General features: G+C 34.4%; 1 protein-coding gene across 7 annotated transcripts in view; it reads left to right on the top strand.

Annotated features, from left to right (window-relative positions):
• CSMD3 (CUB and Sushi multiple domains 3) overlaps positions 1-20,505 on the top strand; it is a 1,245,869-nt gene that overhangs the window by 915,449 nt on the left and 309,915 nt on the right. For all 7 annotated transcript variants that reach the window (XM_045049906.1, XM_019823045.3, XM_019823042.3 and 4 more), the window contains 3 exons: positions 7,305-7,496; positions 12,009-12,135; positions 14,359-14,561. In XM_045049906.1, the coding sequence (XP_044905841.1) occupies positions 7,305-7,496; positions 12,009-12,135; positions 14,359-14,561 (522 nt within the window). The remainder of the gene's footprint in view (positions 1-7,304; positions 7,497-12,008; positions 12,136-14,358; positions 14,562-20,505) is intronic.

Raw genomic sequence — 20,505 nt, 5'->3', positions numbered from 1 at the left:
GCTACCCTTACAGTCGGGGAGTAACTTAGACCTAGTATCTTTAATGCAGTATGTGTAGTATTTAAACTTTATTTCTTGAAGTTATGCTTCATTACAGATTCTTTTAGCTCTCTTCATTTGTAGTTATCCCACTTTAATTCAGTGGAAAGTAATTGGGTATTTTAAACAACCATCCATTACAGAGCTAAATCACACCTTTTTGATGGATTATAACATTGTCTTTTCAAAAGCTGATCCGGTAAATGTCCATGATGCCCAGCCATTAGGCACTACCTCTGGGCTCAGATGTCCTCTGGTTATCACCTCTGTACATTTAATTTACTAAAAAGCCCATTGGAGAAATGTTCATTATCCCAAGGGAAAAGTTCAGCTATATATTTGGACCCTTTTAGCCTCTCAGTCATGTTGCCTGAAATGATTCATAAATCCACATGGAACATGCCCGTTTCAAATTTTATATTCAAACTAAAGATGGGCATTAGCTAATTTGTGACACCTTTTCTGTGCACTAACCTTACAAATATATAATAAATTATCCTTATTTAAAATGTTCAATATAATTGCCAGTATGTTGTTGGCAGTGCTAGTCATGAAAAATAATCAGATGATTTATTAACTCTAACTTTATTCTCTGGATATAATATATTGACTGCAAATGCAAGTAGAGAATAAGTAAATTACAAGGGAGCAGCAAAGTTACTCCATGTGGTTCTTTGTCCTCTAGACCACTTAACAGATGTATTTGGCATTTCTTTTGCGGTTTAAATCTTGAAATTAACCAGGTAATAAAGGAAGTACTGACTAATGCTGCATTATGTAGTATAAAGTATTCTAACTAAAATATTAAAGAAATATTTCTTATCCGTCATTTACATAGGCAATATTATATGTGGGTCTCAAAACATTAAAATATTTAGGGAAAAGAAAAGAGTAGCCTAGACCTTAAAGCTACGTCTTTAAGGTGGAGTAAGATGTCCAAAACAAGATATACAAGCAAAAATCTGTCAATAGTCAGGAGCATCTCTGCCCTTGTAAGTACTTCCCTGAAGTGTAGGGACTAAAAACCTGACAACTCTTGCCAGTGAAGATCTCTACTTAGATCCTGCCAATTAAAGCCAGTCCTGTGAGAGCTGAGAGGTGGCATCAGTGGAGAAGCTATTATTTTCCACTAGCATCCGCAGGCGGGAGTGTGGGAACGCCAGGATTTCCTGAAAGCCAGCAGTGGTCTTCTGACCTTCGCTGCATCTGCATTTCTTATATTTTCCCTCTAATTTCTTGTATGGAATCCTAGCAATTCAAACTAAGTGGCTTCTATTTTCCCGATCAATCCCCAGTCATCAAGTAGTTTTTGAGTACCTCTATAGCAAAACACACCATAAAGTAAAAAGATGAGACATTTCTAGGAGATACTAACAATATATGTAACAAAAAATATAAACTCTATAGAAAAGAATCCTTCAAATTAATAAGAGAATAGTCTAAAAGAAAGTTTCATGGTAAAGAAACCTCAAGTAGTCAGAAAGCAAACAAAAAAAATCCTAATAGAAATTGAGAAAAATTAAACCCCAAATAATATGTTATTACACATTCATAAGGTTACTAAAAATTAAAAAGCTCTGTAATACTAAGTGCTGATGGCAATTTGTTCTTTTAACTTTAGGGAATGCAAGTTGGTAAAGTCACCTGGGAGGGTAATTTGGCAATATTTAGTAAAATTCCATTCCTACATATGTCTAGAATGCACCAACCATACATTTGGCCAAATACCAAGTGGCTGATGGTTAAAAATTAATATTCAGGCAAAGCTGGATCTCACCATCCCAGAATGATGTACAAATATATGATGTGCAAGACACAAACTAGCACATTTAAAAATATCACTCACTTTTTCATGCCCAACAGATTAAAATATAGGAAAGTCTGTGAGTAATGTGTTTTCTACTCAGAACTTTATACGTAGGATTTAGAGCAATGACAATTAAGAAAAAAAAAAGAATTCTTTACCATATCTCCTTTCTTTCAGTTGGAAATACATAACAATCATTTCCACAAACCTTTGCTTATTTAAGTGTTTAACTTCTGTTCCTCAAAACTGTAAGGATTATCTTCTTACAGCATTCGTATAAGATTGTGGTTTCAAAGTCTGATGTTTCCTAGAGTTTGACGAGTAAGAAATACATGTGTGCCATTTTTTTAAATTAGTTTGACGCATGAAAAAAATGGAATGTGTAGTCATATAAAACTTTCTTCTCTTTATTCCTATTACATTCTTTCTTTTTAAATTAAAAACATATTTTTTTTAATTTAGAAAGAAAGAGAGAGTGAGCACAAGCAGGGGAGAGGGGTAGAGAAAGTGAGACAGAGAGACAGAGAGACAGAGAGAGAAAGAGAGAGAGACTCTCAAGCATACTCCACGCTGTGTGGAGCCGGATGTGGGATTCAATTCCACAACCCTGGGATCATGACCTGAGCCAAAATCAAGAGTCAGATGCTCAACTGACTGAACCACCCAGGCATCCCTCCTATTATATTCTTTGTCATCTCTGAATCAAAGAGGATTGTCATAGTTGCCATGGGTGACTGTGACTGTGGACTCTTTCCTGCTTGCGAATTTTAAAGTGACAACATTGACATTATGTTTTGTACACATCTTCGTATGAATATAAAGAATTCTAAAATAAGACTTTTTCTTGCAATATTCATGGCCTAAGTAGAATTTACTAATCAAACATTAACTATAATTCTTAAAGATTCCATTAAATATTATGAACCAAATTCACCAAAGAATTCTATAGAGATTAAAATTATGATAGAATGATCTTTGTCTCCTTGCGTTATTATTTAAACTTGAATTAATGTTTTTAGTTTCACATGTCATCCTCAACTGTATTTAGCTAGCATGCTTTCTCAGTTCTCTTATTAACAATCTATCTCCCTTTTTATTTAACAATTTGACGGTGTTTACTTTTAGTCTATGCAATTAACATACTTTAATTCACCATGAAATACTCTATAAGGTAACTTTTAGAATATTAAAAACATATTTACATTTTAACTGAGTTTCAAAAAAATAAAGCGTATAAAGATCTCGTTTTAAGTTCCATCAAAAATGCTGACTTATATTCAAAGAGTGAGTTTTCAAATACCATTTATATTTCTAAGCCATCTGCCTTATTGTATTATTTGTACTCTTTTACTGACCATATGACATCCCCCCATGTGAATACACAGCTGTTGTTCATAATCAAATGGAATAGAAATTATGTGGAGGTAGGAATTAAACTATTCATCTCTCAGTAGATCAAGGAAGAAGTTGAATATCAGATTAGCAGATTTTGATGCAATCTTTAGGACAAAGTGAGCTCTGCATCCCTACGTGGTACATGCCCTATAGTAACGCTTACATTTGTGCAAAAGGAGACAAAAAGTATAGCCTTTTTGTAGCAGGGAATAATGGGAAACAATGTAAAAGTTCATCAGTTAGAAAATAAATAAATCAATTTTGTAGTAAGTTTCTAATGAAATACCACAGAGTAGTTAAAATGAATAAAATGTGTGTGTGTGTGTGTGTGTGTGTGTGTGTGTGTGTGTGTGTAAAGATAAAAACACAATGTTGGCAAAAATAGTTTCAGAAGAATTTTTAAAATAATTTCATAGTTTATAAAGTGTATAAATAACTTGCAAAACATTCTATATAGTGTTCATAGACATAGATATGTGATGAAAATAGGGGGCACCTGGGTGCCTCAGTTGTTTGAGGGTCCGACTCTTGATTTTGGCTCAGGTCATAATCTCACGGTACATGGGATAGAACCCCACATGGGGCTCTGCACTAGCAGCGTGCAGAGCCTGCTTGAGATTCTCTGTCTCTCTCTCTCTGCCCCTCCCCTACTCATGCACATGCATGCTCTCCCTCTCCCTCTCTCAAAATAAATAAATACAATATAAAATATACATATATAAATATACATAAGTATATATATATAAATATACATATATATAAATATATATATATAATAGGTATGAGAAGAATACATTAATTCAGAATATTTACTAGCTCTTGGTAGGGAAAATCTGAAAGTGGTTGAGAAGGGAACAAAAAGGAGCTTTACTTGTTTTATAATATTTATTTCTTGATATTAATATGAATCAATATGAATATTAATAAGAAATAATATTAATTTTTATCTGAAGCTACTATGATAGTAGAATCTGATAGAGCCAGATGGTGAAGTTATGTTATCCTTTGTAGTCTTTTGTAGGTTTCCAATAACAACTTAAAAATAAATTAGAAATCCTTATACTACATAGTAGCAGGAAAGGAATTAAATCTCTGTTGAAGTTATTCATTAAGTCAAAAGGATTTAGGTAATGGGGATTTTCAGTTCATTTTGTGCTCTAGAAATTTTCATTTCATCAGAGTATCAAATTTTACAAGGAATGGTGAATATTTATAGCATATATGATTTTTCATACACATCTTTATTTAATTGTCAGTTTCAAGTATTTGAGCTTTTCAATGAAAAGACTGGCAGCTGAATGTTTCCATAAAGATAAGACAGATCTGAATATTTATGAATAGGCAACAATAATTCCACCAAATTGGACTAAATTATGTTGTGCTTTGTAGCTTATATAGTATTGTCCATGTGCATTTTCATCTACAATGCAAAGTATTATAAATTATCTTAATTTACAAAGAATATCTCCATTTTACCTCATCACCAGCAATTGCCAACCACATTTACAGAACATTCAAATTAAGGAAGGATGAATTTGGTAATGAACCTTGAAAAGAGAGCTTGATTTCCATTTTTATTTTGATAAATGATATACGGTAAAACTCAGAAGTGGCTGCATTTTGAATGATAAACTGAATATTTTGTCTGGTAGAAGGCACACAAACTTGTAATTTTTGAGCAAGAACACTTTAAATGTAGTATTAAGTATGCAGATTCATGCAAAGTAATGTGTCCTGAAAATGTAAAGTTGCTACTTCTGCCATTTCTGTTTCTATGTTTGAAAGACTGGCTTGCTTGACCGTGTATCTTTATATCTCATTTATGTCACGATTTGAGTTAGTGACTTCTGACTTGTTGTTGGGCTCTGTTTCTGATGCCATTTATATTTGCTTTATTTTAACATATTTTCACCCAAACAGAGCTGTCACAAATTGATCCATAAGGGAAATTCCTGAAGATTTTTTTAATTGTTTCATAAACTTCAGTTTCTCATCAGCATTATTTTAGTTTCTTCCTCAGTTATCTCCTTGAGATAATTGCCTCTAATAATCCACATCCATCCATAGAAATTATTACACATCTGCCGTGTGCCAAGATTTATGCTGGGAAGTCATTGTGGGAAAGAGGGGAAAATTGAAATAATTCTACTCTATAGAAAAACAAAGAAAAGAAGCAAATGATTGTAAATTAATTAAAATGTGTAAAGTATTTCTCTGAGCTAACAGGAGAAAAAATGGTTAATACCCCATAGAAGAGAGTAGGAAGGGCTCCTTCCTCTGATAGATAATGTATCCCTCAAAATGCTGAAGTTACAATATGTATTTAGTACTTGGATATGTGCAAATTCTAGTGATTTAATGTATGTTTTGACATTCTAGGAAGTCAATGATGCAAATTAGTGATTTGACATATATGAGATAATGCATGCTTTTGTTGTTGTTGTTCTAGTTCAAATCTAGATTAATTTGGTCAAGGATCTGTGCCTATAAAGGAGACAGAGACTGCTTTTTGATTATCCTATGATTTATACACATAACATTTTTTCTTCTCCAGCATTATTTGTCTTGAAGTCACAGGTTTTCCTATCTCATAAGGCTATCTGGAATACTCTGTATAGTCCTCTGGTCTAGTAAGCTATAACTGGTGTAAATAGCACCTAATTATCTTTGGTACATTCACTCTATCATTTATCTTATAGTTATACACTTGGTAAAACATTAAAGACAAGAACTCTATGGCTAAGGAGCCTAGATTTTGATTGCTACTATCGTGTTTAATTTATATTATGAGGTATCCTTTTCCAGTTCTTTCAGGATCTTAATAGTGAACTGTGCTGACTGTTGTTTTTAATATTCACTTTTGTTGACTTTATTCTGCATATGGACACAAGATCTTCTGGATCTAAACAGATTAATAGTTGTTATTTAAATAATATAATAATAATACCGGTATGCCCCACACACTTCTGACCTACTCCTTACCCCTGTAGTAACATGATGGAAATCAGATGGAAAAATCTGCACGGGTGGCCAGTGACAAGGCCTGAGGAAAAATGGACATGCTCTGCTTAAGGCAGCTATCTTGCCTTCCTCTCCTGAAAGCAGGAAGAAAGAACTTTGCTGCTTGGAGATGGGATGGAAAGGATCTTGAGTTCTCTTTTTTTTTTTAGCCTCAGAATGTAAATACATTTCTCTAAGAGCCAGATTAGCCTATGTCTCCAGTTTTTATAACCTAGAGATGTCTGTAAGTCATCTCGTTCTCCCCCTTGGTGCAAACACAAACGTCCTCTGGAGTCAGGTAAAGCTCTCTGGCGTTCTCTCACTCCTGGTACGGGTGGTTGTAAATTAACTTCTCCAGTGCTACTCTTATCTCAGGAAATAAAGTTTCCAGCAAAATTCATGCAGAAAGCCCAAACTCTGCTGAACACAAACGTAGTTTCTTTGTACCACAGAATAACATGCTGCTTCGATTTGTTTTTGTTTTCTTGTGAGAATTTCTGAAAGCTATACATTTTGGAGGGGGCAGGATATAAAGATTCCGAGTTCTTAAAGCTGAATACTATTATTATGTCTCGAAAAACTATGTTTTCAATATGAGACTATCATTGTCTTCTAATACTATCAAAGTAAAGCAATCTACGGTTACATTTGCAGTGGACATATCTGTGAATTGGACAATTATTGGACATGTTTTGTCAAAATTTTTAAATTTTGATGACGTGACTCTAGTAGTCACATTGGTCAGAATTTATTATTAGCCGCAATTCACTTGAGGTAAGCGAGAGGCTTAGTGCTACAAGCCACAATATAGTTATATAATAGACCATGGGGTATCACTGATAAACTTTAAAATTACAATCAACCAATCAAATTACAACAAATTCTAATTTTCAAGAAAATAACTTTATGGATGCTGTATATATACTATCAAAATTGAATATTGTAAGAGTAATACAAGTAGGAAAAGGTATGTAATTATACTAAAAATAATCAAAGACTGTTGGTATAATTTTAAATCTTCCTGTTAAATGTTGCCTTTAATGACTCTGTATCCTTATCACAGGTTTTGAACTTTCACACTGTGAGGATCCTGGTATTCCACAATTTGGATACAAGATCAGTGACCAAGGCCACTTTGCTGGGAGCACTATTATTTATGGATGCAATCCAGGCTATACTCTCCACGGGAGTAGCCTTCTCAAATGCATGACAGGGGAGAGAAGGGCATGGGACTATCCTCTACCTTCCTGTATTGGTAAGATACTCTTATATTTTCATAAATATTTCTTTGGGAGTGCTATCCAAATACGCTGTCTCTTTTCAAGTGATTTTATCTGTTCACGCACAGCTCACAGCTTAAATCATGAAGTTAATGAACTCATAGCTCAAATTTGTTGGAGGAAATTAATGGAAAGTGAAAGCGTCGTTTTCATAAGTTTGTCGATGAGTACATTTTTTTTGTATCAAGTCATTCTTTCTCCTATCTTGATACAAAATTTAATTCACTATAAAAATATGTTAAGACTTGTCATACATATTTATGGAATCACATTGACTAGGTTTGTTTTAATAAAATGAGCACCTGTCCTGGTATCAAGGTAGATTAAAAAACAATAAACCTATTCTCAAAAACTTCAAAGGTTTTCTTTATATATGTATATAGATTTTCAAAAATCTGAGGAAGTACATGGGCTTTTCTTATGTGTATGTAGCATAACTAACCAATTTCAATAAAAAGAGGCAACATATACCTTATGTTATTGTGTATATAGATCATTTTCTCTCACTGCACAACTGGAGGACTAGTACCATCTTATAGATCAATTAGTGAATGACTGGGTTTGTGTGAGTAGGAAGGTAGACAGAAATGTGTTGACAAAGGTGTCTGTTTTCTTGTTGTTTTCTTTTGTTTTTTTCTGCTCCAAAGACCAAATAGGTCCCAGGCTGGAATACCAGAACAACAAAAGGAAACATTTTAACAAAACACTGACTTCTTAAATAGGGAGCAAACACTCCTTATTCTTCAGCCATTCTTACTTCTTGCTGGTATTTGTAGAAGCACAAATCCATTCTGCCTCAGGCCCACATGAATAAAATTGACCTAAATTAAAAAAAAATCACAGCTTTATTAAGGTATAACTGATATCTTAATACTGCAGCACATATTTAATGTATATAATTTGATGAGTTTGGAAACTTAAACCTTCCAAATTTGTATCTTTGTTAGTTGATATGGTTAACATAGGAATCTCCACAAAACCTACTAGAATGCAAATAGAAAAATGAAATTCCAGTCTTTAAAGGCCTTGCAACTAATTGCACTGTGTTTTTTGATGCCACAAGACCTCTGTTGGTTTATTCAAACATTGATTCACGTAGGAAGCAAACATGTTTTTATCTAACCAAAATGCAATCATAGTCCTTTCTTTTCAGATGACATCTGATTTTGGATAGATTACGAGGATAATATCTAAATACTAATCAACCTAAATTAACAAAGCTTGGGATTCTGGAATACGACCAACAGTCAGCCCACTGGCGTTAGTAATGAGAAAAATGTAGCACTAATTCTAAGGTTGTATTCTTTGATGTGAATATGAAATATATTCAGAAAAGCATTAAGGATTATAACTGCACAAAACTATAAACTTGTAAATACTGATTTTCCATGCTGTCCTTAAAATTAAAATCAGAAACCAGATATACTTAAAATAATATATTTTCTATATGTGTTGAACCAAGCTAAAGACATTCTTCACTTTTTAAAAGACTTTATGTAAATGGAAGGACATTTGGTTCGTGATCAGAATTAATTTTGTTTGTAACAAATCAGTGCACTTCATATTTACAAATTTCCTGAGTCAAAACTCAGTGGCTTGATACTGTTCAAGATTTCATGAGAAGGGTAAACTTATATATTGTTTTTCCTTTTAATGATGGATAGACAGGAATAACAGCTGAAGACAGTTGGACACATGGCATGTTGTGCCGGTGATTACTATGATAACAGAAGAGGAGATTCTATATTAGATCGTGTTCTCTACTGGCAACAATTAATAGCCTTACCACCTGGTCTAGCATCCTAATTTTTTGTGCTCACTTTGCCTCTGTCAAATAAGAAACTTTTTCGCAATTGTATGGATTATTTCTAGATAATTGTGTTTCTGAAGCTTATACATGGATCAAACAAATAATTTTTGAAATACCATAGCCAGAGGATTTAACATATATACCTTCTTTAAGCACTATTTCATTTTTATACTGCAAATATAAGTCTTTTCTTAAATATGAGCTGTAGTGTTATGGCATATCACACTGGCTTATTTGAAGTCAAAATGACAGGTAATGTTTGTAGAAAAGAAATATGGAGAAAAAAGAACTATGTTAAATTTCAACATACAGCGTAGTACACAAAACCCCAATTTGACCTTTAATTGATTAAAAATTAATCTGGAGGAATAAAGTATAAAATCTGTTCTCATAGTAAGTGTATACCATAAAAGTGATAATTATAAAGAAATAATGTAATAATGAATTGATATAGTTACATAGTTGAAGGTTATCCAACACAATTTTTGTTAAAATATGAGAAAAAATCTAAACAAGTGATGACAACATCTTAAATACTGGTATCTCATTTACTTAAAAAAATAACAAATTTGTTCTTATGAATTAACACTGCAATACAAAATCAAGTTGCTTAGTCCTCTGTGAGTGTATCAGTCAACATTCTCCAGTGAAAGAAAATGAATAGGATATCTAAATCTAGATTGATCTATCTATATGTATTTGTATCTAAGTGTCTATCTATCTATCTATCTATCTATCTATCTATCTATCTAAGAGATTTATTTTGAGGAATTGACTCATGCAGTTGTGGGAGATGACAAGTCCAAAATACATAGGGAAAGTCAAAAGGCTGGAAATGCAGGCAGAGGTCAACTCTGCAGTTGTGAGGGAGAATTTCTTTTTTTCCAAAACACTTATTTTTTGCTCATAAGGTCTTCCCATTGACTAGATGAGGGCCACCCACATTATCAAGGATAACTTCTTTTAATTAACACCAACTCATTGTAGACATTAACCACATCTATAAAATGCTTTCATATATGGGGCGCCTGGGTGGCTCAGTCGGTTAGGCATCCGACTTCGGCTCAGGTCATGATCTCACAGTCCGTGAGTTTGAGCCCCGTGTCGGGCTCTGTGAGCCTGTTTCTGATTCTGTGTCTCCCTCTCTCTCTCTGCCCCTCCCCTGTTCATGCTCTGTCTCTCTCTGTTCCAAAAATAAATAAACATTAAAAAAAAATCTTTAAAATACTTTCTTTTTTTTTTTAATTTTTTTCAACGTTTTTTATTTATTTTTGGAACAGAGAGAGACAGAGCATGAACAGGGGAGGGGCAGAGAGAGAGAGGGAGACACAGAATCAGAAACAGGCTCCAGGCTCCGAGCCATCAGCCCAGGGCCTGACGCGGGGCCAGAACTCACGGACTGCGAGATCGTGACCTGGCTGAAGTCGGACGCTTAACCAACTGCGCCACCCAGGCGCCCCTCTTTAAAATACTTTCATATCAACACTAGTGTTCGATTAAATACCTGGGTACTATAGCCTAACCAAGTTTACACGTAAAACTAATCATCACAATGTGGTAAAATAGAATATGTAAAATCTGTGAAATAAATTTACCTATAGGAATAGGGCCTATACATTGTGAACATTAAATTCAATTGCCATTAGGGCTCTTCCAAAACAAAACCAAGAAGATTAAGTCAGTGATTGAATGTAAGATCGAAACAGTGCAGAGAACAAGAAAAACAAATATAGGAGCGCCTTCAAATATTTAAGCAAAAAGTAAATTTTTTTTTGTTTTTGTTTACTTTTTGGTAGGAAATAATCTGGAGAATTTTCAAATGTATGATGTATTACACAGTGTTATGCTTGTTTCTGGGGTTAGAGATGTAGAACAATATACTAACTGCAATACTTATTTTCTGTCATCTCCAGTACAGAGGATTCTTTCTAGATTATCTGTTTACTGAAATAAAACCTCTACAGACATCCCCATATATTAAATAGCATTCAAATGGAGAGGTAATCCCCCAAAAGATTTTTTAAAAATATTGTATAACAATACCTACACTTTTGATTTGATAAGTTTTATAAAATTTAAGGACTCATTAAATTAAACTAGATTTTACTGAAGTGAGAAATCTAATAAAAATGCCACTTTGACTTTGGGGAGGTTAAAAAGGAAAGAGTTTAGAGTGATTTAAAGGGGAATAAAAGGACAATGAAATTTAGAAGACCTGAGGGACCACAGTAAAGATTAGTTTTTCTCAGAGGTGGGGTAGCACGATGATAAATTATTCAGCCTACAACCAACGAGCAGTGAGCAACTTGCCATCTGTTTCCCCTTTTTAAATTATCATTATGTAACAACACATCTTAAAATCTTTGAATGCCTAAACTCAGAGTGTTTGAGTGTGTCCTTTTTTTATTCCCTAGCTTATTATCTTTTATGTGATCTAACTTGAGACTTTATTGTTTTACTCTTTAGTGTATCATTGCTTCAATCAATACATTCATCTGAGAAAGTATATACAAAATGTATTGTCTTAAGAAGAGGGATTGTCAATCCTTATTTTCCTTAAGATGAAAAAACATATATTTTTGAGAAATTCGTAGATTGTTTTGCAAAGATTGGCATTAAATCGTGGCTTCATTTATTATTATTATTATTATTATTATTATTATTATTATTATTTTAGCTGAATGTGGAGGTCGTTTTAAAGGAGAATCTTCAGGAAGAATCTTATCTCCTGGTTATCCCTTTCCATATGACAATAATCTGCGTTGCATGTGGATGATTGAGGTAGATCCAGGAAACATTGTCAGGTAAATGGGTTTTATTTTCTCAGAATTACTGGGGAATCTGAAATTTCTGATCAGCCTCAATATACAATATCAAACAACAAGGTCTGTCAATATCTTTAGCCTTGGCCAAGAAGAACCTGGTTTTCATCTCTTTAAAGTATAACAAGTATTCACGGGTATGATTATTGTCACAGTGGTAGTTCCTATAACCCCTAGATTCGTAGTTTTCATAGACCACAGAGATTGAGAAATGTTTTCTGCTTCTTTAGGACTTTAATCTTTCAATTCTTGGTGATTCAAGATGCTAAGTCCACCATTTTGATAGGGATACAAAGTTGTGCTGTCATCGTTGTAAATTCAGCATCAAGAACATTTGGACGATATAAGAACAGAAGGGGACTCAGTAACAATTCCCTGTCTTCCCTGGGTTTAGGCACATCTCTGGAGCATCAGCTCTCTGCCCTGTTAACTGTGTTTGATTTCCCTTTCCAGATGAATTTAGTTAGGTGGCTCACAATTCTTCACATTATTGACCCTTTGACGAGGGCAGAACTATCATCTCCTAAAACAGCACCAGCCAGCTTGCCAAAGTTATCACGTTCTCTAAACCCTAGTTTAACTACTGTGATCATGACAAGGAATAGGTTAATAAATGAACAAAAATAAATCCTCCCTTCAGACCTAATTTGAGCTAGTTGGTGTGTTATCACTCTCAAAACAATGACTTTAAATTTAAGAATTGCTGTTTTATGTAAAGAAAATTTCAGACAGACTTCTGGGTAGTGAAGGTGGTTATGGAAAACAAGTATTATTCTTCATCAACATGCCGAAAGGTGTACTCCATGCATTGTTTGATATGAACAGATATATTACTACTGCAAGGGAATTTGCAGAACTCAAAGTAGACTGCACCAGATCAACCCTCAGCCTGTTTTTCTTTAGTATAGATCACACATTGTTTTATTTAAATATTAGAATTACTAAACTTAAAAATGTTAAATTCAACAGGATTCTGGAATTTTTTAAATTAAAGAACAATATTGGATATTAAATTGCAACACAAATTTAAAGCTGTGACATTTCACATACCTAGCACGGATGTGATATATGTAGAGAGAGAGTGGAGCATGTTGCTGTAACTGGATTTCTAATTTTTGGCCCTGGCCACGAAAAATATCAGACAATAATTATGTCTAGGCTAGATATAAAGCAGATTTAACGTGAAAAAAGGTGTTTTTTTTGGTTTTTATGCATTTTGGGGGGAGTAGGGTTGGGCAAACATTAATTTTCACATTAAGGAATTTCTTTATTCTTAGATTGCTGGGTATGATTATAATGTTGAATTTTTAAAAAAAATACTTTTTCTGTATATATTGAAATGTTTGTGTAATTTTTTCCTCATATCTATTATTGTGATGAAATGTATTGATTTTTTTAATATGAACTCATTCTTGCATTCCTTGAATAAACCTCATTTGATTCTGATAAAACAAACTTGAAACATCGGTAAAAATATATGCTACGGATTCAGAAAACTTGAGTTCAATTCATGACTCTGCCACCCTTTGGCCAATTTTATTTAACCTGCCTCAAATCCATTTGCCACATTTATAGAATTGAGATCAAATACGTGCCTGCGTCATTAAGTCATTATAACCATTAAACAAAGAAAATCTACGTAATGCATTTTGCACAGTGCCTAGCATGTACTAGATGCTCCATAAGTGTCACCTACTGTGGCTACAGTTAAAATTCACAAACACACCCGGCACCTGGGTGGCTCAGTCTGTTAAGCGTCTGACTTCCGCTCAGTTCATGATCTCAAGGTTTGTGGGTTTGAGCCCCATGTAGGCTCTGTGCTGACAGCTTAGAACTTGGAGCCTGCTTTGAATTCTGTGTGTGTGTCTCTCTCTGACCCTCCCCCACTTGCGCTCTGTATCTCTCTCTCAAAAATAAATAAGAATGTTTTTAAAACATTCTGAACACAGAAAAGACTGTAAATCTGAAATTTCTATAATTTACAAAGGTGATATAATAGACTTTTAATCATATTCTAGAAAAATAAATTATTCTGTTTAAGAAACATGTGTTGAGGTTATATATGCTGTTTACCTAATTCATTTTTTTATCTGATAGTATAAAAAATATCTAATAAAATTAAAGATGCATATCTGGTATATCTTTTTATTTAAAACTGAATCCATGTTTGAGATAATTAAATAGAAATATATGGTTCTCCCACAGCCTACAGTTTCTTGCTTTTGATACGGAAGCATCACATGATATCCTCCGAGTATGGGATGGTCCCCCAGAAAATGAGATGCTCTTAAAGGAAATCAGTGGATCTCTTATTCCTGAAGGAATCCATAGCACTCTCAACATAGTCACCATCCAGTTTGACACCGATTTTTATATCAGCAAATCTGGATTTGCAATTCAGTTTTCAAGTGAGTTATTATTTTATTTCTTAAATGAAAAGTAGGAATGCTATTCAAATAGTATTTTAACTTTCCTGGCCAAACCTTTTAAAATTTTAACGATCCTAAATATGCTTATTTCTGGTCTTCCTATAATTCATCTTCAGTGAAGGTAAAATATTCTTGGAAAAAAGGAATATAATTAACTTGGAATTAATCAATTACTCGTTGAGACCTTCTCTCTAATTGTCAAGCCATTTTTTTTTCAAGTAAAAGTGCTGCTAAAATAATTCAGCAAATGAAAAAATTACATTATAAAAGCTTTACATTTCAATTTACCATAAAACTGATTATTTCAAAATGTGAAATTTTTTAGATAAGGGAGGAAATGAATACTTGCCTTTACAAAAAAAAGCAATCCTATATTATTACTAATTTTGTTTTTCTCTTTTAAAGATCTTAATTATATAGTCCCAGATATCTTTGACAAAATATTTTAGATCTACTTCTAAATTAAAGACTTCCTATAACAATATAATGTCATTCATTGTAAGTAATTACCAGTGTTCATGGCACTTTTTTTCTTTTATGGCACTGCTAAGTGGCTAAATATATTTTGTTCTGTAAAACCGATTTTTACTTAGTGGCTGGAAAAAAATGAATAAAAACTTAAAACTTTTCATTATTATATTTTTACTTTTATTGCCAACATACATCACCTCTTTGGGAAAATTATCAAATGGATTTTCTAACTTTATAGTCTTTAAAAATCCTATTAACAGAAACATATGCAAATTTCTAAGATCATCTATGGAAAGCATACAAACCAGTATTCCTGAAATGTGCCTTAATCCAAGTCCTGACTCTTTACTAACTGCTGACTTCGTGTCCCTGATCTCATCATCTTGGGCTGAGTTTTCTAATTCACATAGGTATAATAATGCTTATCTCATAAACACATTATTAGGATGTAACATGATCTCGTATACACTGTATTTGGTATAAAGTATATAGTTGGTTCTCAGAGAACTAATTTTACTATATGAGTAAATGTAATATTGAAATCTTTTTTAAAAAGTAAAATAAGCATAAATAACTTTTGAAATTACTCTCCACAAAATATATCACTCTTAGGTAAATAACTGGTTAATACAATTAAACAGCTTGGCAGACTTTTGGTTTATGGAACAGAGTTGTTTGACCTAATCGACTAACATAAGTGAATTATTTTGTATTGTGTAAACCAAGCTGTTGTGAAAGTGTGGATCATTATGGAAAAGCCAGTATCTGTAAATTCATGCTTTATCTTTTGAGAAAAAGAATGAAAAATGAAATGATCATATAATCAGTGAACACAAATGGCTTCTAATTCTAAAAAAACCTACCAGTTGAATATTCTTCATATTTATATCTTCTATTTTTACTGTTTATTTCTCTTTTTTTATGAAGATATGGCAATTTGTCAAAGATAGATGTTCAATTTAAGTTCTTTCTAGTTTGGTAACTAATAGCTCTCCTTTTCTTTACCTTAAATTAGTACCATATAATATTTTATACTTAAATGGTTATTGTGATTTATAATTTGACTATACTCATGTGAAAAATTGTTTAAGGCTAGCATTCGTGAATGCCAAGTTCATCTGCTCAATAGATACAGGCTGTTTCTATCTATCTATCTATCTATCTATCTATCTATCTATCTATCTATCTATTTCCAGGAATTTTTACTGCAGATTTTTCAGTTAAATTAGTAATGCATTTTTAGATTTATTGTATTTATAAGGCATTTAAGGAAACAATATGTATTGTACTAGAACTTTAATAAATCTGTCTTCATAATAGTCTTTTAAGATGCATAGAAATTTATACTAGTGATCTGAGACTAAAAACCTACCCATTGAAATAAAATTACTTGGAGGGTGAATATATTATATTATGAAAAGCATCAATCAATGAAAATTAATCCCCTTTTTGGATATCTTCTTTCACTCATTTTTATATGGCTTTCCAAGTGTCCAGGTTTAAAATTCAAAAATATTCTTTTCATGAATGAGACCTTTCTTGGTGTGCCAGAAAACATGTTAAGAGCTTTATATACATAATCTCGTTTAAATCTCATAAAATCCACGTGATTTATGTTTGGTCACCCCCATTCCCCACATAAATACAGTGAGGTTTAGAACGAGAGCTAATTTGTTCGAGGTCATAGTGCTAAAAGATACCTGGGACTGTGGCTCAAATCCACATGGGAGCTTTTTGCTGTGCCAGGTGCCTGGTAAATTAATAGCAGTTATTGCCATTATTGTGCTGTCATTATTATGTAGATCCTATGCCAGAGGAAATAGAGAGCTTTTAGTTATAAATTACTAGTTACAATGAAGTTCTACAATTTAATCAGCTCATGTTTCTGATTATGCTCCCAATTTCCACATCTTACACCAGTAAAGCAGTGAGGAGAAATGAAGGAAAGCCGGAGTGCATGCATGCCCATTTACAAGGGACCATTGCCCCCTCTGGCGATAGTCATTTTGCCCTATTCTATAGAAAAGCTATTTTTAAAGTGGAAGTTGAAATAAGGAGTTTTATGTAAAGTCAGCAAAGTTTCAAAGTAGACCATGAATCTTAAAGAAAATGTTAACAGACTATAGGCCAATAAACCACTACTGCAGGTGAAATTTGGCCTGCACTGTAGAGTTTTCCAGTTCAGTGGCTCACTCAAAGTCTTCTTCCCTACGTAAATTTGAATCATGTTACCCATTCATTCATTTGCTCATTTACTGTAGGGAAATCTCTTAAGGACCAGTTATTAAACATAGTTATCTCCAATTAGTCCACAATTGCATTTTCTTTTTCACCCAGGCAAATCTTCTTAGTCTCATAAATACACACATGTACTCCTACTCCTACACACACACACACACACACACACACACACACACACTGTGCTTTCTGTCTAAACCTTCTTTCACCCTAAGCGTTTTTTCTGCTCCTTTTCCTTTTTTTTTTAATGTTTATTTATTTTTTGAAAGATAGACAGAGTGAGAATGGAGGAGGGACAGAGAGAGAGAGGGAGACACTGAATCCCAAGCAGGCTCCAGGCTCTGAGCTGTCAGCAGAGAGCCCCATGTGACGCTCCAACCCACAAACCATGGGATCATGACCTGAGCCAATGTCTGATGCTTAACTGACTGAACCACCCAGACGCCCCTCTGCTCCTTTTCCTTAAGTCTTGCTCCATTGTGCAGACTCAGCACCAAGCCTTCTCTTTATAAAACATTTCCTGACCTCCATTTCTAAAACATATTCCAGCCCATGCCCCAGGAACTAGCTGTAATTTTTTTCCCAAAGATGAGAATAGTTTATCAATTCATTGTTCTGAAGATGTTTTCATTATGTGATCTTTGCTTCCGAAATACCTTGTGAGTACCTTTGCCTCCCTAAATATCTATAAAGACAAAGATTCTATTTAGGACAAGCATATAACTTATTGGCCAAATCTAGGACGATTGTTGAAAGTGAAGGAAGACACTATTTAAAATTAAGCTGGGTAACAAGCTTAAACCAGGAGTCGTAGCCAAATCAAGCTGTATCATTTTGATTACCTCAGACTTGTATTCTGTCCCCTCTCCCCCACCTCCACAATACCCAGGCCCCATTTGAGCAAATAGCTGTTGTTGAGTGAGTGTCAAATAATACATTTTTAAACGAGAAACAAGTCAGGCAATAGGAGAAGAGTCTTCAGCGACAAAATGCAACCAATGAAATGTATTTCACTGAACTTTGTGCGAAGTGAATTTAACTGAAATGTAGGTCACACACCAACTTTGTAATCATCATCAAGCCACTCTCAGCAGCCCCAAGACTTCCATTTCATGATCTCTTCATTCTTTGCAGAGACTGTCATGTTGCCTCTTGGTGTTATAGTCTGCGAGGCACTTTTGCTTAATCAGAGCTACTGAAGTCTGACACCGCTCCTGCTGTCCTATGTGCTGTCCTTGGGTCTCAGCAGTCAGCCTCTATATCTCCTGCTTAAATGTATAATCTGCTTCTCCTGTCCTACTTTAGTTCCATGGGGAAGGCATCTTTGGGGTATCATAGTGTCATTTGCCCACAGAATAGTTAATTTTGACAGAGCATTTTCTGTGTTCTTCATTCTTTGACCTGTCTGTTAAGAATCTACCCCTGCTGGGTAATACAAAATACGAAGGGCCATGCTTATACTGTTGACTCTCAAGGAAATGGATCCCTTAGCCAGAGGAAGGTGAGGTCGCCCAGCCTCAAAAGACTGCATGGTGTCCCTGCCTTTTTCCCCATCTTCATTATCACTGCCTGCATTGCTGTGACAGTCAACTAGCCACTCACTTCATTGTCCCTCCAGCCAGACTTTTCTACACATTTCTACCTGACTGATGTTTTTAAAATACAAATCAGACATCACCCCTCTGTTTCATTATTTTTTGTCTACTGGTCGCTCAGCTATAAGTTCAAAACTTTGGAGTTACTTTTAAAGCCTCCACAATTTGCCCCCAAACTACCTGCCAGCATAATCATTCACTACTCATTTATACACATCCACTTGTCTAACTACACTGTCCTGAGAGGACAACGTCCTTTTACATTTCTGCTTCTCTTCCATATTCTTTGTTTTTTTTTTTTAATTTTTTTTAACGTTTATTTATTTTTGAGACAGAGAGAGACAGAGCATGAACGGGGGAGGGTCAGAGAGAGGGAGACACAGTATCCAAAACAGGCTCCAGGCTCCGAGCTGTCAGCACAGAGCCCGATGCGGTGCTTGAACTCACGGACCGTGAGATCATGACCTGAGCCAAAGTCGGCCGCTCAACCGACTGAGCCACCCAGGCGCCCCGCTCTTCCATATTCTTAAAACACTTCGGTCCCCATACAAAATCTATAAATTCTTAGGTATTTTCCAAGATTCAGGACAAATGATACTTCTGATACTGATGAACTTCCAGGCAGAAGTAGTCACTTCCACATTTGTACTGCTCTGGCATTATGTGCAATATCTATTAGATTCACCAAATGGCCCAGTGCCCAGGACAGTCCTGGTTTACGCATGTCGTCCTAGCATCCTGACTGGTTTCGAATTTGGATCTGTATTTTTTTAATAGAGTATCATTATTTTGGCCAATATTAAGCTAGTATTCTGTTAAAATACCCAAGGTGTATTTCTTAGACCTATGTTTTGTATTTGATGTCATCTAGTAGTGTGTGAGATATGTTTACAGTGCTCAGAGTAATTATAATACATGATTAAATTGGAAAAACAAATATTGGTAAGCAATCTACATTTTTCAATCTTTTCCATGTGCCAGGCAATTCACACTTCCCTTTCAAGGAGAATGTATAGGGCACTTGTAGATAAATAAATTATTCTCAGATATGAACACCTAACTCATTCTGATCTTGGAAGGTAGTAGGAGAAGCATTTAATGCTATTGCCCTGCAAGGTATTTTGTATAACAGCAAGTTATGTCATAGTCTTGCTGTGGTTTGAAAGATACATAAAGCTGTCAGGACATGAATTGGCAGGATTAACAGGAAAAATGTGTTCTTGAAATATGCACAGAAATAGATGTTCGGGAGATATGCTGGAAAGCTATAGTATATAGTCTGCATGTTCTTGCCATGAGTGTTTTTGTTATTTTATCATAGAAATAATTTTTAAAATTATATGGCAGTAGACATTTGTGGCAGCAGTGGGATTTTAAAAAGTACATGTATAAGGGTGCCTGGCTGTCTCAGTCAGTTACACATCTGACTTTGGCTCCGGTCAGGATCTTGCAGTTCATAGGTTCAAGCCCTGCATCGGGCTCTGTGCCAACAGCTCAGAGCCTGGAGCCCTCTTGAATTCTATGTCTTCCTCTCTCTCCTGCTCCACCTGCTTGTGCTCTCTCTCTCTCTCTCTCTCTCTCAAAAATAAACAATAAAAACATTAAAAATTTTAAATGAC

This window comes from Felis catus, chromosome F2, assembly GCF_018350175.1.
Source record: "Felis catus isolate Fca126 chromosome F2, F.catus_Fca126_mat1.0, whole genome shotgun sequence".
Lineage (NCBI taxonomy): Eukaryota > Metazoa > Chordata > Mammalia > Carnivora > Felidae > Felis > Felis catus.
This window is presented reverse-complemented; position numbering and strand designations above follow the sequence as displayed.